Here is a 24,534-nt window from a genome sequence, read left to right as displayed (position 1 = left end):
TATCTTAACTTTAAAGCCTTAATACCCAGTTATATTGTGTGTTCTAGAAATCATCCAGCTTTTTCATAAAGCAATCTATAGTATTTGCTGAAACTACTTCCTGAGGGAGCCGATTCCACATTTTCACAGACCTTACAGTGAAGAATCCCTTCCTTATCTGGAGCTTAAACTTCTTTTCCTCCAGACATAAAGAGTGCTCTCTTGTTCTTTGTAATGATCTCAAAGTGAATAATGGGGAAGAGAGTTCTCTATATGGACCATTTATATATTATACAGGGTGATCATATCCCCCCTTGTACGTCTCTTCTCAAGGGAGAATAGATTCAGTTCAGCTAATCTCTCCTCATAACTGAGCTCCTCTATTCCTTTTATTAGTTTAGTTGCCCTTCCCTGCATTCTCTCCAATTCCACAATGTCCTTTTTGTGAACTGGTGCCCAAAACTGGACTGCATATTCCAGATGTGGTCTGACCAATGCTTTGTACAGGGGCAGGATTATGTCTCCATCTCTGCAGTCTATTCCTCTTTTAATACAAGAAAGTACTTTGCTAGCTTTAAATATTGCAGCTTGGCATTGCATGCCTGTAAAGTTATAATTCCACTGGCTTCTTAGATATCTTAGGATAATTTTTTAAATGGGATTCACTGTATACATTTGATTTGCTCAAATTAGAAGCTTTGGTCAGTAATGTATTATATTTTTTAGCTATAAGGTTAGATAGTGCTCAATGCAGGACTACTTAAAAGTGCAGGTCATTAGATTTGGTGGTGCTGGAGTAAGATTAGTTGGAATTTCTGAAATGTACATGCTTTGTTTGTACTGTATTAATAAATCATATCTAAAATGTTTTTTTCACTTTAAATACAGTACAGAATCATTAAAGCAGGACTATGATTCCACATACAAAAATTATGAGCAGACAGAATCCATATTGCAGTAGAACCAGGTGATGTCCATTTTGCAATAAAACATATTTATCTTCTATGTATGAAAAGCTCAGTGTAAGATGCCGGGGTGTGCCAGGTATCCCGGGAGCTGAACAAGTTACGTCATCCTGGCCTGTTCAGTCAAGGTGGCCAAAGTTCTGACTCCCGGAAGAAGAGTGGAAGATGGGGGTGCCAGCAATGGGGTGTGGACAGGTGAGTTCAAATATAAAAATTGAGATCAGGCAGGTTAAATTATTTTATTGCAGATGGACATCACTTATCTCTTCTGCAATAAAGGACCTGCCTGGTCACAGTGTTGAGTTTTTAGTTTTAAAGCCATTTAGTTCTGCTTTAAAACCCCTATTAGGTTTGGTTTTGCCATTTGTGACCCACTAAGAAGATGTCTGTTTACTTCCTGTCTGCCTGTGTAGAAAATCTTTTTAAAGTCAGGGAAAAGTCCTTTTTGTCAGTTGATGCCAAAATAAGTGTCCCCATTTAGAATTTAGAATTTTACCTCAATTTCAATTCCAATGACAGTGATATATGGCCCTGTTTTTTTAAAGCTCTCCAAGGTTGGTGAGGATGCACTTTCATCAGTGAATCTGGGTGATCAAGCAAACCTGGAATGGATTTCTTCAAAGTCATTTGCAATTTGAAGAAATCCATTCCAATCACCCAGCTTCACTGATGAAAATGTATACTCTCCAGCCTCGGAGAACTTTAATAAATCAGGCCTTAAATTAATTACATATTAACAATAGGCAGTACATGAGCCTAAAAACAAGACATCACAAACTTTGTAGCTAAAGGCACTGTGGAGTAATTCATCCTTCTTCAAATAACACCTTCTAGATGACAGTGGTTTTTCTACTGCAGTCTGCTGATTGCATCCAAAAGGGAAAATAGTGGAAATATTTTTGTATATAGACTGCCTATGTATGATAACGTTTTGCCAATTACAACCTTGGTCTTATTATGCTGTAAGTGGTGTTGCTATATGTATTGTAACAATCAGAATTGCTATGTAGGTTGAGCAGTGACCACATCATGCCCCAGACTGTTGGAATTATATGGTCTGGCCAGAAACGACAGAAACATGTCACCAATGGAATAGAAAGTGAAAGGGACTTCAAAGTATTTTTGTTAGAAAAGCTGCTTTTTTAGGTTGTCTTTTAAGATTGGATTAAATGTCTCCGAATCGTATGATGTTTCCATGGGGCTATTTTTTTAGACACCAGAAAAAAACGAAATAAATGCCTTTTTGTTTTGTGTTTTTTTTTTACTAAAATCTAAAATTTTGTCGTCAATGGTGAAACTTCCCAGTATGGATACAAATGGCAATAAAAACTTGATAGGTTCTAAGTTTTCCCTGCTCTATCCCCCCAAAAATAATAAAGTTTGTAAAAGTCCTGCACAAAGCACTACCTTCAATACCTTTGAATACTAGGTAATAATAATAATAATAATAAAACCTATTTTTTATGTTTTACTGCAACAGTTTTTGCATGCCCACCCAGATATCTGGCAATCCAGATATCTGGCAATCCTAGAATTCTCTCCTAGCAAATTAAAAGTTCAGACCACCCGTGTGGTCATTCAAATATAAATATATACAAAAAACTTTTAGGTGTTTCCTTCTAAATTTTGTATTATCAGCATTGTAATTTCTGAAATTCAAAGTGGTTTTCAAAACTATTATTAATTTAGGTTTATAGGATTAAAAAAGTAAACATTTTTATCCTACTATGTAAAAATACCATTTCATAGTGGCAGAAAATTGTATTTTAGTTCTGGAGTTTTGCAATTACATTTTTGCCGAATGGAAAGCTACGTTGATGAATAATAATGTGTTCATAGGCAGTTGTTGTGACAAGTAATTATGAGAGGGTTATTTAGCAGGGATAAAAGCCATAACCACACAGAGTGTCACAGCACAATAGCAAAATGAAAATAAAAAATGGATGGAATGGAGATTTTAATTTTAAAAAAAAGATTTTTGACATAACAGTTTACATACCCTGGAACTATGAACTTAGAGGTATGCAACACAAAAGACCATGCACCAACAAATATAGTGTAATATCTGAATTGATATTTCACAATAATGAGCAAACTAAAATTATAACTAACTTCAGTTATATTTATGTTTTAGTAATTTGACAAATAATTTGTATGTAATTTATAAAGGAGCCAACAAAAAAAAAGAATGGATTATAACATTCTATTTCTGCATTTTACACAAAAATTACTAGAAATATTTATTATATTATATTTGTTATAAAATATTATTTTATAACATTTGAAGCAAAATGCAAAAGCTTTGCAAACTGCTAATTTTGAGCAAAATCGGGTTTTCCCTTTTTTTTTTACGGCCCAGATGTATGTTATGTATGTACATTACCTTGCATTTAATTAAGTAAATCCATTAATTTTTGAATAGGCTGCCAATGCTTTATAACACAGCACAAAATTTGGACATGACCCATTTTTTCTTAAAAGTTAAAAGGTATATTATAAAATTATATCATAAATAATGAGTTTATTTACATGCTACAGCGAGACATGGTAACATGCATACTGTGCTACTTTGTTGAATGGTGCATTGCACTATTGTATACACAGCCCGATGTTTTGGTAACAAATATGCGTTAATAGACCTTAATAGCTTTTGCAAATCTTTTGAAACAAATTTTGCAATTTGGTATGCATCAGCAATATCAACTTTCTTATAGCTACCAATCCTAAGGACCTATTTTCACCACAGCCTTGGGCTGCACTACTTACCATGGTCAAATAACCTTGCTTTGATGTATGCAACAATATAAGTAGCATGTTATTACAATGCATTGCAACAGAATTTCAAAAAAAGAGAAAAAGAGGGAAATTGATACAATCCTATCATCTGGTATGGTTGCTCAGTATTGCACTACTTTGCTTGGTGCATGATCCTGCAATGATGAAGCTCTGTATATGTTGGAAATGACTAAATGTCTGCACAGACACTGAGATGAAAGGTAAAGAAACATACTATGTTCACACACAGTACAACACAAAGAACTACGTTAGGAACATCAGGGAAGGTGGAATACTATAACAACACATAATATATTGTTATACTATTCCACCCACCTTAATAGAGAATGTTTGGGTGTTGCCACTCCATATCCTTTAGAATCCAGATTTCCTCCAACTTTCATGGTATCGCAAGGTTTTCTCTGCTCGATGTATTCGTTCATTGTGGATTCCAGTAGAAAAGCAAATTTTCCTTTAGATTTCCGTACACGGGCGACACCTTCTGCTGTTGTCTTGGTAAATACTGATGGTTCTGCAGATTTCATATAGGTCCACATCTTTTCATAAACTGCAATTTTCGACCTCTGTCAAAGGAGATTTTCTTTTTACTTAATGTATGCTTAGAAAAGAGTTTGTAAAACAATCAGAAAAACTGAAGAGAAGTAAAAAAAAAAAGTAAAAACAATTTGGCAGGAATTAATGCTATATACAGTACTTTCTGATTGACTTAGCATCCAGTTAAATTGGAGGTCAATGGATTTGTGCTGTAACAATATAGTGCTAAATACATATAAATAAATGAGCAAGTATGCAGCCAGTAGATTGGAAGTTATCTACTGGGCAACCACTATGGTAATTCCTGGCCAGCCATTTTTTTGCTTGACTAATTGGTCTGATTAATCAGCATCCAATCAATTAGAAGCCTGAAATCGCTGCACAGGTTTGTGTTATATTCTGGCCATTCACTTATGGGGTGATCCATATGACTTGTGTACTTTCAATAGACATGCATGGACACAACCCAATTTTCCACATCTGATTTAAAACCCAAAAAACTATTTTTGGATTTGGAAGTGAGAAGACTCAATGTACCCAGAGAAGAGTGTACACATCTAGATAGATAGAAAAGTTCTTGATAGATTTAAAGCCATCTAAAGACTGTGTATCCAGTAGAGTAAAATCCAACCAACATGGTAGAAGTAATATTGACTCTATCTTGAGCTGATTGTAGCCATATTAGTGTGTTTGAACTTGCAAATACATACAGATATGTAAAAACAAAGCTGCAAGGAAAGGGCATCATGCCTGGCTCAGTGGTTAGCTCTCTCACCTTTACAGCACAAGGTCACGGGTTCCTGTCCCAGCCAGGACACTATCTGCAAGGAGTTTGTATGTTCTCCCTGAGTCTTTCTGGGTTTCCTTTGGCTACTCTGGTTTCCGTCCAACATCCCAAAAAACATGCAGTTAATTGGCTTTCCCTCAAAAAAATTGTCCCTAAACTACATATTTGACTATGACATTAGATTGTGAGCCCCTTTGAGGGACAGCTAGTTACATGACTAAAGACTTTGTAAAGCACTATGTAATATGTTGGCGCTTTATAAATACTGTGCAAAAATAATAAAAAGATAACAATTTCTGATCTGAGCTACATTAAACAGAAGATTGCAAGCAGGCAGGTACGTTTGTATCATTGCAGAAGGGACATAGGATGTCCTTTGTTAACCTCTTGGTCATCAGGGAGAATTATTTTGTGTCTGTACCTCCTCCACCAAGTTTTGTCTGCAATTAGTCTTTTTGTTTTCTTCTATTACTAGGACTGAAGCTCATTAATAGAGGAAAAAAGTCCCACTGGGCATCTCATGCATAACAATTCCATCAATGCCAGCAACTGTTATACTGGATTTCTCCTATGATGTTCTTGTAATTATTTTTTTGCTTCTTTCAGCTCCCCAAGGAATGAGAAGTAATGATCTATGCACATAGACACCCTTTACCTCATGTGCCCAGATCAATAAGTGCGATGCAAATGACAAACATAATACATGTTCGCCTGAGGCAAAGTAAACTAAAGCTCTTTCATAAATTTGTTAAATGTATGGATACCAAAACACTGCGGCTATGCCAGCACACGCTCGTTGTGTTCAGCTGCCAGAAACTCCGCTATCTCCCAGAAGCAGCAAACACCATCAATCAAATCACAGAGGTACCAATTTCCTGAAAGTATGCTTATGAGCTGTACCTCTTGTGTATTCTATGCCATGGTAAATCACTCTACAGATAATGGGAGTACAGAAAATAGCAAAAAAAAAGCTTATAAACACGTTTTAAACACGTATGTAGATTTCAATGGCATTTATAAAGCCTTTTTTTATATGATTAGAAATATATAAATAAATAAATAGAACTAAATAAAAGAACTTAATGTACAGCGCTGCGTAATATGTTGGCGCTATATAAATCCTGTTTAATAAAAATAATAATAATAATAATAATAAAAGAACTTAATGCTGATCTCCAGTCATTAACTGTCCTCCTCTACTTTGCCCTCCCCATCACTACCACCACACTACCTCCTAATTTAATGTGTCAACATGGAACACCCTGGTCCCATCATTTCTATCCAGAAAAGGAAGAGGGTCCTTCCTCAGATATCCATATCATGGCCTTCATGATGTAAACACTTTTTGGAAATGGGGTCCTTTCAGAAAATAGAAAGCAGCAGCAGTGTGATGACATCAAGACAGGTCTATTGCAGCACAGGATGCATCAGTCCTTTTTTTCAGTGGGGGCCACAAATGGTACAGTTAGAAAATGAAAAAGCTTCTAAAGATATTTATTTCTTTGAACCCAATAAATCTGTTTTTAGGGATAGGTTTTAAATATCACTTCCTTTATGTTTTCCTTGTTTTGTATTCTCTATAGCAGATTTACCCAATTGTCCATGTTGGTCTGCAAAATGCTTATTTTTAGTTGAGAACTCAGTGAACCCACTGGACCTGATTTATTAAAACTCTCCAAGACTGGAGAAGATAGATTATCATGCCTGGAAACAAGGGTGATCTAACAAACCTGAAATTGATTTCGTAAAAGTTGTTTGCTATTAGTTGGCAAATGTTTTTAATCCTGGCTGAAATTTATTCTAGGATTCCTTTACATCCAGGTCCCCCTATGATAGTCTATCTTTTCCAGTATTGGAGAGCTTTGATAAATCAGTCACCAGGGTGAAAGTGATCTAGTAGGTAGGATACATCCTGCCTGTAAGTCTATAGACAGATGTGCAGCAGTAAACTATGGCATGAATGGAATAATACAGGGCATTAAACAGATGTCAGACAGACCTAATGTAATTAAAGTAGTCTGTTGATAAGTCACAGGCTGAATTTTTTTAGCAGTCCCCTTAAGATTTCCAGATTGGGGCAGGTGTGAACAGGAGAATTTGTTACAGGGTAAGTAAAGACCAGTGGATAGTGAAAGTTCGAAACCAAATTGTAAGTATGCCTTAATAAATTGCACTGATATTCTACCAGGACCACCACAGGTTTAAGCTTCCACAGACATTTCCAGAAAAACAAGGTAGATACCTCTTTGTTTAAAATCTGCCGATCTATGACCTTGCTAAGTACAGCAGCAGTGTTACCCTAGTGGTGGCCCTTCCTGGATCAAAGAGAAATACCCAGTACTTTCAGGTGGGGGGAGAATTTTACTTTTTTCCTACCATATGACTACACTGGTGTTTGGCCATTGGATGCTTAGTCATTCATTGTCATCCAGTGGGATAACGGAAATTATCCTTTAATTTAGCCATAAAACAGAATGCTCTATTGCTTATCTGCTATAGGCGTTTGCAGTTCCTGTTCCTAAATGAAAGGACCCTAAAGTATTTTTGAACTTTTTAAATTAGCAGACAGCAGTCAATGACTATGACAACGTCAATTTATATACACAAACCCTTTTTTTGAAGGGAGTCACACAAGATTTGTATTGGCATCCCATGCTCTAATATTTTATTCACAAACAATATAGAAAATGTAATGCAATGGCTGCTCTGGGTGCTTTGGGGTCTCTTACCCAGGGCTTTAGACAGTTGGAAAAAGTCAAGCTAGGTGACCAATATCCTGCTCTACTCAAAAAGAAAAATCACATTTAGCACATTTTGGTGGAATTGCTTTTGAAAGCCCTGGTTTTACCAACGTATGACCCTGCGTTCTGCTCTTCTATATCTCTGACTTTGGAGGTTTTATATAGATTTGTAAGATTTCAACAGAACAAGGCCACAGAGCTACAGATAGTTTACACACTACATGCATTCTGTTAGTTGGATTTATCATTTAATTACCTCTACCCATCATGTAAGCTTCAACCAAACTGGACAGTATACTGTTCTAGCATATTAGCTGACCAGTGAAAAGCAAATCTAGTATTATAAAGTAGACCTATATATCAGTTTCAAAAATGAGTTCATTATTTACAACCAATATATATTACCCCAATTACAAACTGTCAAACAATACTGTCATTTGCACATTCACCTACTTTGAAAAATTCCTTTGTTGATCCAGCATCTAGTGTTCCATATGCGATTTCTGTTTGTTTGGCAAGGTCTTCAGCACTTTCGATTGGTGAAACCATTCTTTCAACCGTTAAGAAGGCAGCCAAATTGGCCGTATAGGATGAGATAATAATGAGGGTGAAGAACCACCATACACCTCCAACAATGCGACCTGAGAGAGATCTAAACATGAATGTGTCAGTATAGGATTTGAGCTGTCAATATTTTAAGAATTTGCATTTCATTACATACATCTATTACACATGGTAGCGCAGAGTACAGAAATGTCATCAAAACATGTTTTCAATTGAAAGATCAACCACCTACCCAATGCTCCCTACTTGCTGGCTAGAGAAATTAGATTATCATGGGAAAACCTGGGTGATCCAAGAAACCTGCAACGGATCTTGTCTATGATTAAAAATATTTGCCAACTAATAGCAAATGAGTTTGAATAAATCTATTCCAAGCTTGCTGAAATTATTGGTGCCAGTGCGGGAGCCAATGGATTTCAGGTTTTACCTGCAGAGCCACCTAATGCTTAAACTAAAACTGCAAAACCCCATTAAAAACAGTGGGGTGGAGTTCTTAGCCAGTGGTACCAATAAAGATAAAATAATGAGGACTATGGAGATGGGGTCTATAAACCTAAAAAAGGATGTCAGATTATTCAAAGTGGTGGTGGCAGTGGTGGGATTACAAATTCCCCCAGAGCATGAGACCAGTTACAATGTGACTGCTAACCCTAAAATCCATCAACCCATGCAGAGACATGCAGCTTCTACAGTTTGTCTGCCTCCTGGCAATTGTTTTCTGTAAGTTTCGCTTGGTATCTGTAAAGCATCTGTGGAGACAAATCTTTTACTGATCTTTGATACATTATTCAGTTAATTTACTTATTTATTGTGCCATCTTAAGAGGTAAAGCTTCAGATGTCTGAACATTTGGACATTTTTATTTACACTGCATAAAGTATTATTATACAGTGCCCATATAAAGCGTAGCAATAAAATATTCAAACAAAAAGTCTATGTCATAAAAATAATCACGGATGATTTGAGAAACATGAAATCTCTGTATTGTGCGCCTACATAAATTTCCAAAATTTGACAGCCATTATCACAGACTCTATTAATGGTTTAAAGGAGGACTCCAGCCAAACAGCTAAATATATATTTCGAATGCATATGTAAAGTAGTTATGTAATGAAATAAATACTATATATATATATATATATATATATATATATATTGTTGGGAGACTTCAGGGTACTTGGGGTTCACTTGCTAAGATCACTTAAGTGATCCAAGAGTTTTTAGGTTGGAATTCATAATAGGTGGCTGAAGAATGCGTATAAGTTGGATCTTTGTGTCTTTAACACATTCCACTCTTTCTGAAAGTTTTCTACAAGATTTTGAAAAATGTTTGCGGTAATCGGTGCCAAATTAGCTATCAATGACTTTGAGATCAGGGATGTGTACAGGCCACTTGAATTCCTCCACATTAAACTAATCAGATAATGTTCTGGATTTAGCTGTGTGTATAGGGGTACGGACATGGTGGAACAGAAAGAGACCCTTCTGCAAACTAATGCCACAAAATTGCACAATTGTTACAAGTTATTGTTACAATTATTTTCTTTTTAATTTAATTCTTGCAACTGTCAAATTCATTGTCATTGTTCAGAAATAATGGTTGAATCAGAAAAAATGTGAACTTTAATATGCTATTTTACAATACTATCTAAATTCTGAAAATGGTATTCATTGACACAGGTTAGGATTAGGTAGGGTTTATTTGGATTTGCCCTTTAAACATTAAACTTTCAATATTAAAGTACAAGGGCACTCTAAAACAAGCTCCTACATTTATACAGCTTTATAGCTCCTACATTTAGATGGCAATAGATGGCACAAAAAAGTTTAATAGAAGTCTATTGAGTTGTAATGCACAACCGCATCAAAGCCCCATGACAATAAAGTCATAGAAACAGTGAAGCCATGATTACAGGACTGAGTTTTACAAATGAAGGGGGTGGGGGTGGGGGAAAGTTATACCTTGCTTTCAAATGCACTCTTTTTAATGGAAAAACATAAACAATCCTTCTAATCTATCTTTATGGTTCCTGTAATCTGCTGGAGATATTAAAGCTGCTTTCTGATTCAGGTCTCTTTTGAGATCCAAAACTCTTCATGCATTCCAATTCAGTTATTAAAAAAAGGAATCCCACAAAATAACTTTATACTGTAGCAATGTATCATATTTGCATGTATTAGGATAAAAAAACATTCTTGGATCACCATATTTTTGCAACACACATGTGTAGGGATTTCTGCTTGGAAACTTTGCATACAAACCTTGGTGATATATCACATCCTTGTTGCATGAAGGCTCCAAGGGAGAACCAAAGGCTATTGAAAATTCCAAACTCGTTTGGAGGTTGGTCACTGGGTCCGTCTTTCCCGTCTTCTGGTTCTTCTGTATGCCACTCATAAGGACTAAATCGGCTTACGAGGAAAAGGACTACGCTGACGCCAATGTAGGCAAAAACAATGCACATCCAAATTTCATAGGCTAATGGGTCCAAAAATGAAAAGACTCCTGGTTTTGATTTTTGTGGCTTTTTTATCATAATGGAAATTCCTAAACTCATGAAAGGTTTAGAGAAATCGATGACCTCCTCTCGCACAAGGGTGATAGTCAAAGGGGCCACAGCAATCTCCGCTTTCTGAAAAGGAGACAATACAATATTTTGAGGATATCATTTATATTGCATTCCATTGCATTAAATTGTATTTCCTATGAACACATGATAATTAGAATAATCTATGTGTTCAATGACTAAACTCAAACCAATGTTCTCTCAAAACCAGGCAAAAACTCATCCATGCTGAGATCAATTACCAATTGATGCAAACCTGAACAATGCACTACCACATTTGCTTACTTTTTGCTGCTATTATTTTTAGATTCCACAGCTTAGAGGGAGCAGGCCTAGTTAGTTCAAATATCCAATACATTAATTATCAAGCTTGTAAAACCATTTAAGAAAATGTACAAGAATGGTGATAATGCAATCCTGCTGAGTTTTCCAATAAACAAAAACATTTAAAGTCTGTTTTCTACGTAACTGTATTATACGAGATCAAAGCATAATTATTTCAGAGATTTAATACAGACACAACATCCATTGATAACCATAAAAGCATCCTAAAATTAATTGTATGTAGTAAAACCATATTTTATTTTGCTCTTTGCTAAAGAAATAACCATTATGCATTAAAAAATGGTAATATGTGATCCGATATTAATTAAACTAAAGACATTACTTTAGCTGTGAAATATTAAAAAAAAAAATCAAGTGAGCCTGCCAGGTTCTTCAGAATGGAGAAGAAAGGTTCCTAACTCCTTCTGGCAGCCTATTGCTTTTAACTTTCATACTTTCCAGAACTGCATCATCCACCATTGCCATGGCACTTGACACTGGGAGTGCTGAATGCCTATGTTCCCCAACTGTGTTCCATCCTCAAACTCTTAAGGAACTATGGGCCTCAGCAGTCATTTAAGAGGAATATATCCCTATGGGGTTGGTACATTCCACACTCCCGGAAGTCTTGAATGCCAAAATGTCCAAGGAAGGCCTGGAATGAAGTGCCGGTAGGAGCCACAGACCTCCACAGCCACAGACGTCCAGGGACCTCCACAGCCACAGTTGTCCAGGGATTTATACTTTTAGTTCTATTTTATAGTTCTATTTTTAAAGAACCTAACACAATTGCTTTAATGCAATAACGTAATTATCACAAAAGTAACAATGTCATCAACACAGAAGCACCCAGAAAATCCGATGGAGCAACAAGAAACCCTTTGCTCGGTTATTACTGGCTGTATTGTATCAACTGAGCATTTTTTTATTCTTTTGCAGAATAAAATGTGAGTTAGCATTACAATGTTAAAATATTGTTTATTTGTAATGAACAGATTGTATTTAGATACTTCACTAAGTTTTAACAGTTTCATTTAGATATTAAAACAGGCAATCATAAAATCCACATTTTATCATTCAGGGATATTCAAGTCAATGGCTTACCCCATATACAAGTTCTCCCACCATTCCATTCCAGATTTTTGTGTCTGAATCTCTTGCTCCATATTTTCCATCGGGGACAATGGCAATTTTATACTTGATACCAATGTGTTTTGCAATTTCATAGGCCAGATCTACACAATATCCTTCAAACTTATCATTTCCTTCCAACAGCTCATGATTTTTCTTGTACATTACATAAGGGGCTTCCTATAATGAAAAGAGGAAAACTTGAAAGAGAAACATGCTCGGAATGATTTGAAGCGGAGGTGCCTTATGTTCTCATAAAGGTTACAAGGTGTCATCATAATGCTGTTAGCAAAATACACTAACAAATGTTTATTGCACCGATTACAAGCTCAAAGAGTATTTCCACCTTTGGACAATAAACTTCATCCTGGGCGAGAGGCAAATTTACCCATAACCTGGTATGGAGTAGCAGAAGAACAACCAATTATGTGGTGGTTCCAAAGAAAGAATGGAAAGAAGCTATATATAGTAGATTTTCTATTTAGTTTAAATTTGCAGATTGCATGGGTAAAGTGGTTGTATTGTTCTTCTGTTACAATATTCAAAGGGTAGGAGTAAACCAATGTCCTCCTAATTCTTAAATCTTGCCACCACACATGACTAATCAAGTATGCGGTTGTTCCAAAGAAAGAATGGAAAGAAGCTAGGATTTTATAGGCTATAATTACTTATATTAGCGTTCAAAGGATTCATACAAGTAACTTTAAAAAAACGTGGTTACAAAATGTAAAATCAACTAAATGAGCTATTATTGTCACTGGATGCACAGGCTTTACAAGACCTTAAAAGCAAAAGTCAACTCAAAGTGAAACCCAACTGGTCATGTTTCAATGTTAACAACAGCACTAAATAGTTGGAAGCTTGTGGTGCTTATATGCACTCATATTAGTTTAATTGATTATTTATTTTAACTTACACCTAATCTATATCTAACTTCAGTAGTGAAACCCTTGGATTCTAGGCCCAAAATATGCACAGAGCTTTAACATCTTCCCAAACAAAATAATAGAACAAAATAATATCATGATGTGATGGGACTTTTTTTCAAATTGAGGAGTATTGATTGCCTCTACTAAAAATGATACTTCACACTGACACCGCTGTGATTTTAGCCACTTTTAGGCCAGGTCAGGTTCACTGTAATGTAATTAGACCAAGCTAGTTTCAATTCCTGTTCCAGGAAAAAAAATAAACGGATATCATTATCTTAGAGTAATTGCTTCAAGAATTGCACAAAACACTGTCCTTAAATGCCACATGTCTTCAAAATACACACTTGGGTTAAATTAAATGATAGTTTGGGATTTACGTTGCCTTCATGTTCTATGTTAACATATATACTTCAACTGCCCTGTCACAAATGACAATCTACTGTACATAGACATACATATAAAGGTGAAAATACTCTTTAAAATGCAGTGCATTTCTCACTGGATATAAAATTTTACAAACAAAAACTTTTAACAAACACCTTGTATAATGAAGACACCATATACATTAAAAAGTACAACAATATATAAAGGTTACAACACTGTTCTAATAATACAACAAAATACACATAAGATTTTGCAGCTTAAACTACAAGGAGAAAAACAGTGAAAGATGTCAAAACAACAGTTACAATGTTTAAAAATATGAAATGTGTATAGAGTTGTCCATTCTATACCTTTTTCAATTTTACTTATATTCAAGGTTATACCTTTTATATGATGTTATACCATGATTCATTTTGGTAATGGTAATTTAAGTGGAAAAAAAATCACCCGTTCTCTCTGTAGCTTCCAAAACTTCAAAGTATTTTGTAGCTTGTACAGATTTGCAATTAACTGATATTTTATTTGAGTTGATAAAGCAAACACTGCTATTTTTCATGTTAAAGTGATTATGTGAACTGTATGTAATAAATAATGAATATGCAATAATTATATTACCATATTCATATGCAAATTACTGTATGCCAATAAAAGTAACAATTTAGTTTTTATAACCTCAAACTTAATACAATTCAAATTACAATGCACTGCAAAATGTTATAAAATTATAAATTCTTTTTGAGTAGTATTTAGTAGTAATAGTAATTAAATAGAACTATGTATGCATAGACAGAAAACAGAAAATAATGAATTAACTAAGTGTCTCTGTGGTTTATATACCTATGTTACCTTTCATATCTATTTTATTCATAGCCATGTTTAGAGCAGACAATGCAGATTTTAGTGCTACTTCTATGACTTCAGGTGACCAAAAGTAATAGGTAATGAGAACAAATCATACATGGAAAAAATACATATGGCTTGAGCACTTGTTTAACAGTAAAAAAGATTGTAGACCATTCCTTGTAATCTGTGTACTGCATGTTTATCAAAATATAAGTATAACTTATCTTATTTTAAGCTGTGATTCCCTGGCCAATGTGACTAGTACCATCTATTAAAGTGTACAAAAAGCCAATTTCTATTTTTTTTAAGTTCTTGAGGTTCTGGTAATTACTAGGGAGGGTTCAGTCCCATTGGGGTCTATATTCTTTACTTTATGTTGGGTCCCTTTATAAGGGAAATTGGTCACCAAGACCACCAAAGAATGAAGAGAAGGTAAAACAGAAGGGAATGTGAAAGAGAAGGTGGAAGAGAAGAGGAGGTGGAAACAAAGAAAAGAGAAGGTGGAAGAGAAGGGAAGAGAAAATGGAACATAAACCATTAATTAAATGACAGAGTTTTTTTTTTTCTTTGTTCTTCTAGGTTAATGCTTTATATGGTGGTTTGAGCTTTACATATACTTACAACTGAGTTACTAGAGAGAAGGTAAAAGAGGAGGTTGAAGAGAAGATTTAAAATAATAGAAAGTGGAGAAGAGAAAATGCCACAGAAACCAAAAAATGACAGAGGTTTGATGCTTCGGATTTACATGGTAGTTTTGGCTTTACATGTACTTCCAACTGAGTTGTGAATGTAAAATCTGTAATGACCTTTTGTAACTTGTAATTTATGTACAAGAATCAACTCCAGATGTTGACTGCTTATTTTTTGAGATTTGTCTACCTTCTAAAACAATGAGCCCAGCAGCTTTGTAAATAGGTTTAGATAAACTTGGCGCTTTAGAAAAGACTTACATGCGGACTGTAAATGGATACACATGATGTATTTGTCTGTATTACTGAATTTGGCTGTAGCAATCTAACCTTTCATATTAGACATTTAATTAAACATTACCAGTCTTTGTGAGCCAGGAAGTCCTTTCTGATTGTATGTCCTCAGTCAAATCCTCATCCAGCCATACATTATCATGACCACACTTTTATTTAATAATAGATGTTATGTAGGCTACACAATTTATAAGTGTAGAGACTGTTTACTTTGCAAATTAAAGTTTTAAAGTAAAGATAACAGAGACTGTTGATCCAGGGAACATCCGATTGCCTCACGGTAAAAGGAGGAATTTTTCTCCCCTGTTGGAGCAAATTGAACTAGGGTTTTTTTCCCTTCCTCTGGATCAACAATGTCTATGGGGTTTTATATGTTTGTTTCTATAGCGGTTGAACTTGATGGACTTATGGTTCAACCTAACTAACTATATAACTATGTAAATTGAATATCCTCAGTATATAAAAACATGTTTAAATTTTTTTTGGTTGGTCACAGTTTTAATTGATTTACAAAGCCAAACACACATAAAAATCTTGCTGCTGATAGGTAGACAAGCCTACATCAGTGTTTCACTGATAAGGCTTCTTCTTGCTATATTGATAGAACGTGCAACTATGAATTATCTGTGTAATATCTACATCAGTATTTGGTATTAAAACAGTCTCAACTCCATTAGTGCATTTTACCTATGACTGTTTTCAATGCTGAAGCCATTTCCATAAAATTTCTGTATTTAAAATGTTTACAGTGTTAAAGTTGTTAGCACTGTGACTGTCAGATCAAGTAGACATTATTCAACATTTATTTAATGCAGGTGGCAGTAAGTATAAAGGTGGTAAATTTGCAGTGAGTATATCTGTATAATACTACAAAACTAATTCTGGTACCTGCACTTTGCACATTACATTAGGTTTTTATTGCAGCTTGTGGAAACAGCCCAGGGTTTTTACCTATGGGGCACCAAGAACCTCTTTGTTGGAAGTTTCCTTTTAAATATTTCTAAGCTAGTTACTGGGCTCTCTGAGGTCACCTAGTATTAAATTGTTATATAGACCTAGACAAAGCAATCAGATCAACAAAACCAGAAAAACATCAGAAGTTTTTATTTGCATACTTGGTCAAGGATGGTGACTCACCATGACAATTAGGCATCTAAGCCTGATCATGGACGGCATTGATAGTCTCCATGATTTTCTTGTGATAGGTTTTCCTAAAAAAAGCTGTCAGATGTTTTTGGTCCACACTTTATGGGAAACTCCCCCACTAGTTAGTGGGATCGGTAGTGTATCTCTAAGACATTAATTGCAATAAAGCTATACTGGATATAAAATAAAAGGGAGGAAGGCTGTGGTAAGGTGGTTTTTCAAGAGATCACCATTTATTTTACCACGATAAGAACACACCCCGACGAGCACCCAACTCTAATAAACCATGCAGCTACATTCAAAGCCCATAAACTGAAGACTGATGTGAGCTCTGGGCATGCTTCAGCAAATATACAAGCTTCTTCTAGCCATCTGGATTCAAGAGGCCTAATGAGATCTCCCAAGAAGATGACTAACACATGCAGATACAAATATGCAATGAACCGCATACTTTGAATTGCCATCCAAGTGGAATACTGATCATAAAGTGCACCTACATTTCTGTATTTCTGTAAAAGCAATATAGAGAATTAATTCCAAGGGACTGGAGGGCTTAGCGTTTGCTCAGTTTTAACCTCTTCAGTAGATACTGCTGATTAGAAAACGAGAATCCATCCTGATGCATTTCCAAGGCAACTGAGATTCCCCTTTCCCTCCTTCTATTTAATCTCCTCACTTTATATATGTTGTGCAGGCAAGAAGGGCTTACTCTTAGGATATTGGTGCTTTAAAGATACACACAAAATATATGATTATATCTCTATATTCACTTATACAGCACAAATCACAGGAAGACAGATTATTGTTTTAGTCATATCGAAATGCAGAGAAAACAAGATGCCTTCTATTAACTTTATGTTATATATATATAAATATATATATATATATATATTATATAAATATATATACAAAAAAAAAAAACCTTACAGACAGTTACGTCCTCTTTATGACTTTGGATTTTTAATCCTTTTTTCTTGGCACATTCTGATTGGATTTTAATGCTATTTTATTAGGATTTATCGAGATATCCTATCATGTTGAGGATAGAGAGTAATAAGGCATTCATTTGATGATGATATAGATATCCACCAAAAACATTATTATGTAGAGTAGGTAAGGTTTGGAATATTTGTCACACCCTTATTGCCCTCTGAGTTTTGGCACTTTGGTGATACTGGCATTTGTTTTTTTTGCCTGGGATCACAGAGAGAAGGAGTAAGAGAGAAATCTCTCTAGTAAAGACTCAAACTTAAATAAAAGCTTGGAAAATGTCCTGAAGCACATTGGCATTAGATAAAAGAATGAGTGCAATATTGCGTAGATTATCATACAAGTAACTGCTACTGGAATAACAAAGTAAAGTGCTGAGTGAAAAAGGACCAGGAACAGCAGGGTTCCAAGATCTTTGCTGCCTATACAGCTTCCTTTCAAACAGGGCTGTTAACCCTATTCTTTTGCTACACTACTTACCAACATTATTACTCCCTTGGGACACCCTTTCAACTTGTGACTTATTGACAACTTCACTAGATACCTATTCCAAAGTACCGCCAACATGAATTCTCAAATGACATCTTTTATTTTTAAAATGCCCTTAAGGAAGCACATACATATGAAACGTGTTGGGTGACAACACTTTATATGCACCAAATTCAGTTGTGTATATTGTGATATTACTTGTATTTGTTATATTTGTTATTATGTTCTTTCAATGTGATATTTAACAAGAAAAAATACAAGCTCATATTTTATTGTATGTCTCAAAACCTCTCCTCCTGTTGAAACCCATTCCTAAGCTCCTTTTCTGGTTATATGTTTAGAGGTGGGCTCACTATATACATACTTGGGATTGTAAGAGATTTTTTCTACCTTACATAATATTATACAAGTACCTAATGTGTAATCTTACTATGGATTTACAAAATAAGAAAATAATAGCCTCTGCACCACGGTTCACAGAAAACACACCATTTTAATACATCAACAAGAAAAATATCAATATAAACTAGACCATAACATAACTCTAAGTAAACAGAAGTAATACAGATACATTTGTACGCTGCTAAAAATCACATTCATCAACTTTAAACTTTACATAAAACACACAATTTACCTTATTAAGCACAGAGTGTACAAATCTGCTGTGTGGGTTTTTTTTTCAGGAACATGTCAAAAAATAGAAAACATGATTTGATATGTCTTTTAAAAGTAAGCTTTATTATGGTACAAACTAAATTACGGTATACAAAATATGAGAATGGTGAAGTGACACACTATTGCTTGTGCTAAGCACATGCACAAACCTTATAAGAAAAAGAAAACAACATTTCATTCACAGAAATCCATCCTTTAGGGATGTATAATTATGCAGAAAAGCAAATCATTTGACCAGCATGTACATATCAGCAATTATCCAGTACGCATCTGCTGTTAAATAACTCTATTGCATACAGAATGAAATATTATATTTTGAACACTTAAGTACTTGATTTGCATTTTTTCCACTAAGCGTGTGTTTTTGGTGATGAATATATATATATATATATATATATATATATATATTAAAAATCATTGGTAGACATAGTCAGTAAAGGGCCTTACACAAGAACTATCAAGGGCACCCTATTCAGCATTCACTTTCCATGAGAAAAGAAAAAAGGAAAAAAGGAGAATTATTCTGCATGTCTAGTCTTAGACAAGAAGTCACCTTGAATATTACTAATATATAATGATCACTTGAAAATTGAGAGGGTCCCAGATTTGTATAAAGAGCCCCAAAGACAATAAATATATGTGTATTCTCATGATTCACATTATTGATTTACTTTTGACAGTTTTGGCAGTTTTTTGGGCTGGCTAGTTGCTAAAGTGCATTTTTAATATATTCAATTGTATGTTTGCATTTACTACATCAGTGTTTGTTTTACACATACATCTTACCTAAATGCTTTTACCAATACTCTTGTATACACCTATTTATAAATTACAAAACACTTTTTTTGCAATAAAATTCTGGAGGGGATTATTAATCTAATCTCCCTAGAGAAAATTCAAGCATTGCCCTCCACTTGACACTTACTTGACAGATACATATTACACACCTAAGGCTATAGGCTGTTACATTATTGTCTTACAAGGACGGTGGCTTACATGTGCATCAACTGGAACCTCCATGTCTTTACTTTAATTGATATAGTCATTTAAAGATTATTAGCTTGCAAAACTGTCTGGGGATTTACTCAATATGGCCCTTTGTCCAAGAAATTGTTTACAAGAGGAAAATACACTGGAGGTTCAAATCCTTCCGTTACTCCATAAGTGCTACATTTTCTATATGGTTGGATTGCAGGGACACATTGCCCACCTCATTAACTCACCCCCCATCACTAACTCAATCTTAGCTTTATTTCATGAGTTGCACACTAACCATAGATACCTTAACAACACCATGGCAGTCTGTATTGTGTCTTAATTGGTGCTGTAAGATCCTCTATTTTTCTTTACTCATTCTACTATAGAAGAAGAAACATCATTTGTAGGTTTACTAGTGTAAGTGGATCCTGTGGAGTTGAACTTCAGGAAATGGCAGCTACCAATATCTCTTAGTGATTGTTGCAGCTGCTCCTTTTTGCTCAGTTTTATCACTTCATCATTCATCTCTTGACTTGCTCACCTAATGTTCTAGGTTTAATCTTTGGGTAGCCTGACTGCAACAGATTTATCTAGGGCTATATATAAATGGCAAAGGCATTTGACATGTGTGCTTCACATACAGATCAATTAGAAAACATTAAGAATAGTCCTCAAAAAATGCATATGGTCAATTGGGACTTCATGCATCCACTTTAACTTTCCCAATCATGAATAAAGGTGGTATTTTTTGCATTGAGGCGTCTATATTGCATATTATTATGGGATTAATGGCCTAAAATGACATAGTTTGGCTATTATTTGCCTTATGAATGGGTGTGCTAAAGTTTGCTTGGCCAGAAAATCTATATATATCGAACAAGTCCCAGCTCTGCTTGAAACAAACAGTTTTAAATCATTTTTTTTATCAGCAAATGTGCATCAGTGAATTGAGTAATCCATATGCATTATATCGTAATAGATCTATTGCCACCATAATTTGGCTCAACCATGTGCAAAAGACTTCTCTATGTCGAAAGAAGGTGTTACAAAAACTTGTACTGCACAAATGTTGTATGTAGAGTACCACTGAAGCACAGTTTTATTGTGTAAATGGGTCTTTAAGTATATATAGTCCTCTACTCCTCTTGTGTCATTGTTTGTAACTGTCTGTCATTTGCAACCCCCATTTAATTTACAGCACTGTGTAATATGTTGGAACTATTTCAATACAGTTTATTAATAATAATCTTGAATAATATAAGGAATGGCTTGCACCCCCTGTCAGGGATTTAGTTTGGCTGCCTGTGTCCAACGGCAGAGAATTACAATAATTTTCTGACCCATAGAAAAAACATGTAGTACACAATTTTTTTTTTATACTATAAGGGTAAAAGTTCCGCATCCCTGTTTCTTGCTAGTGGTAGCTTTTAACATTCAGCTGGACTTGTGCTAAAAACTTAAATATATTTAGCAACTTATTCAAGCTGATTCCTCAGTTCTAATGGATGTAAGGAGCATACCCCAGCATTTATAGCCACAAGAATAAGTCACCCCAATCCAATCACCAGGAAATGTTTTTTGTCAACTGTTGATTGGACAGAATACAAGGTGTGAATGTTGTGGAACCACTCTTTTAAAATAAAATAATTCATCCTTAGTCATTTTTTGTAAAATGTGTTAATGCTTGTATTTACATAGCTGAATGTATGAACTGTCAAGACAGGGGTATGGATGTTAAAATGACATTATAGATGGAAGATAGGTGGTATTGAAGACTCTCAGGACTCTTTAGAGGGGACTGCACCAGTTTGATGTAAATGATCACTTCCACACTGCTTGCAAACCAGTTGCCACACTTTTCTGCCATGTAAATTTAGGAATTGCTGCCTCTTATACACCTCCCGATATCAAGGTATGGGATTATGTAATTAGAACATGGTGGTTCCACAATTTTCATACCTCTTATCCTTTTCTTGTAATCAGTATCTACCTTGTCACCTTCTATGATAAATGGAATTTTCCTCATTTGCCTATAATTGTATATGTAAGCTCCGCACTTCATTAGAAACTACTCTATTCCTTTTCAAATCAAATTTTTTGGTGTCCTCTCTACTTTTAGTCTTAGTCACAATGGTTCCAAGTATACAAAAAGAGGGTGAATCAACCCATAAAAAGCAATAGGAACCCTACTGTATGCAAAAATCCATGACCTTCTTTATTCAAAACGAAAAAGAAAAATACATGTGCCTCCATATACACATTAAACAACATTTAAAGTATGTAAAGTAGATAACTCATCATTTTAATAGAAGTGTCAGCACAAAATAGATTATGTTGGGGTTCCTAAAAATGACCATTTCAAACAATTTTGTAATGCTCTATTTTGTAGAACCAATTTCCACAGTCCCTTGCACACCCCTATATGTTAAATTATATCTGCAAGGCACAAAATGGTCACAATTTATATACCTAATGTAGGGGCCGCTGAAGATATATAACAACATAAAAAGTACAAAATCATCTAGTGCATATGATAGTTTATGAAAACAAATACTGGAAAAACTAGTTAGGGTGAAACCTGATATTTCCTTTCTTTTTATTAGTTTACTTTTATTAAATATTGTAACTGCTTTCTTTTTTATTGTAAAATAATGGATACAAAAACTGGTTTAGTAAAACCTAAGTAAAACCACCTCTTATGGAATTCCTTTAAACATACAGGATGCACTACTGTACAATGCACTACTGTACAATGTTAAAGCCAGCAGTGAAAGTGTACACTTTTTATTAAGCATTTAATGCAAAAAAAAATCGAACTTAAAATTCAGAACTAATGATAATAAACACTACCATAAACATTTTACACTTACACTTGTGTATAAGTCTAGAAATGTGAAGTGTAAAGCCACAACAACAGGCAATATATAGCAAAAACAGCATAATATACAGAATGAAATGCTAAAACAACACTATAGTATGCAAATAATGAAACGTGTTGTTGAAATTATGTAAGTAGACTTATTTTTGTATAGTAAATGTGTAGAATATAGTATTAAGGATTTTTTTTCTATAATTTTACAAAATAATACTAAATTTATTTTAACAATAAAAATGTAGAGAATATTGTATTTTTGATTTAAATGTTATACATTTAACTAACAGTTGCTTTTAATTTGGCATACTATTCCCACATGAAAAGCTATGTTTTAAAAGTATAATGATATCTTTTAGGAAGCCATGAGTTTTACAATTCTTATTTTATTGGATAACTTTGGGGAACAGTTGTACGATCTTTTAGTATTGCAGTATTTAAATATATCTCATTTTATCAGTAGTGTGATGGATGTTATGAAGTCAGAAGGATATTAATCCACATTACAGACTGAAAAAAAAATTACTACTTTGACTACATTGTTGAATTTTACTTGAGCCATAGCAAGGAATGGTCGCTGGTTCTTGAAAATGTTCCTTCTTGATCAATTTCTTAAAATAGGATTCTTCATCAGAGGCTGAAAAGAGGAGGACTGTACTGAAGTATGATTTCCCATTACTGAATCTTTCAGGAAAAAAATGCAACGTACATACAGCTCAGAGTGCATAATTTATCATGCATAAGCAGTCTATGTACAATAATCCTGTAACAGCAGAATTATTTCAATATTTATATATAAAATAATATCCATTCATTTCTTAGGTGTTCAACAGCCAAAAATAAAAATCTTAAACACATTTTTCCCCATTTAAGATTGTTTTATAAATGTTTTCTTTTTAAACCAAGTGTAACAAAGCAGGTGAAAAGTTCAAAGAAATGTACTGGAAAGTCCAGACAAATAAAGGTCACCCTACACTCGCCTGTGTTGACAACAGATTTAAAGGGCATGTCTGACTTTTCAGGCTGACAAATACGCTTGATATTACTGTGCAATAAAGAAAGGTGATTTATGTTCTACTTTTCTACAGCAAAAAATGAGGCTGTCTAGGCTTTTTGTGTGCGGTATAAAAAATCCTCAATAGTAAATTTCAAAATTATCTTTTTAAATTATTTCACAGTGGCATGTTGATATCAATAATTTTTCACCTATGGTAGAACTTAATTGATGTTCACAATAAAAAGAAATGGTCATGGTGCTAACTTAAGGAATTAATATTTTGATGGCAGAAAGAGAAATCCTAAATTTTGTGTACCATTAAATAACATAAATGAAATGTATTTATTGTCAAATCAAAAAATAAAACCAAGAAATGTATATTTCATTAAATTAAATTACATAGAATGCATTTTTCCATCGTTTAAGTCATAAATGGTAAGAATGTATAAAAAATAAATACTTTTCGAAGAAAAAAAAGTTGAGGCTTATGTGTAAATCTATATGAAATGTTATTTGTATTGTTATTATTGGAATAATAATTGTTTGAAAAAAAAAATCATGAAATTTGCTACTGTATATCTGCAAAGCATTAAAACATTTTTTTTTAAAAAGTGTGTCAAACAATATTTCAAATTTCAGCTAACTGGAACACTAAACTTTTAATGCCACACAATAAAATATATATGTATATGGATGTTACATTTTTTTATTGTAAATCATAATACGTTTGCCATTTTGAAAAAATAATATCAAATTCAGTGGATTACCTCAATTATATATAGCATAGATATACATAAAAATATTCTATGATTTTTTTAAATATATAAATTTGGAGCCCGGGTATTAAAGACTAAAAA

General features: G+C 34.2%; 1 protein-coding gene across 11 annotated transcripts in view; it reads right to left on the bottom strand.

The window, feature by feature from the left end:
- The window catches only part of GRIA4 (glutamate ionotropic receptor AMPA type subunit 4), a 185,214-nt gene that overhangs the window by 12,800 nt on the left and 147,880 nt on the right, over positions 1-24,534 (bottom strand). For 10 of the 11 annotated variants that reach the window (XR_011919677.1, XM_072403131.1, XM_072403132.1 and 7 more), the window contains exons 10-13: positions 12,362-12,568; positions 10,629-10,999; positions 8,256-8,454; positions 4,056-4,303 (exon numbers count right to left, since the gene is read on the bottom strand). Coding sequence is in view for 10 of the 11 variants with exons in the window: in XM_072403131.1 (XP_072259232.1) it covers positions 4,056-4,303; positions 8,256-8,454; positions 10,629-10,999; positions 12,362-12,568 (1,025 nt within the window). In the remaining variant the exon portion in view is untranslated. Of the gene's footprint in view, positions 1-4,055; positions 4,304-8,255; positions 8,455-10,628; positions 11,000-12,361; positions 12,569-18,628; positions 23,318-24,534 lie in introns of those variants that run through there. The other variant, XM_072403140.1, reaches the window with a different exon arrangement.

This window comes from Pyxicephalus adspersus, chromosome 1 (genome assembly GCF_032062135.1).
Source record: "Pyxicephalus adspersus chromosome 1, UCB_Pads_2.0, whole genome shotgun sequence".
In the NCBI taxonomy this organism is placed as follows: Eukaryota; Metazoa; Chordata; class Amphibia; order Anura; family Pyxicephalidae; genus Pyxicephalus; species Pyxicephalus adspersus.
Note: the sequence above shows the minus strand (reverse complement) of the source record. Positions and strands in the feature narration are given on the sequence as shown.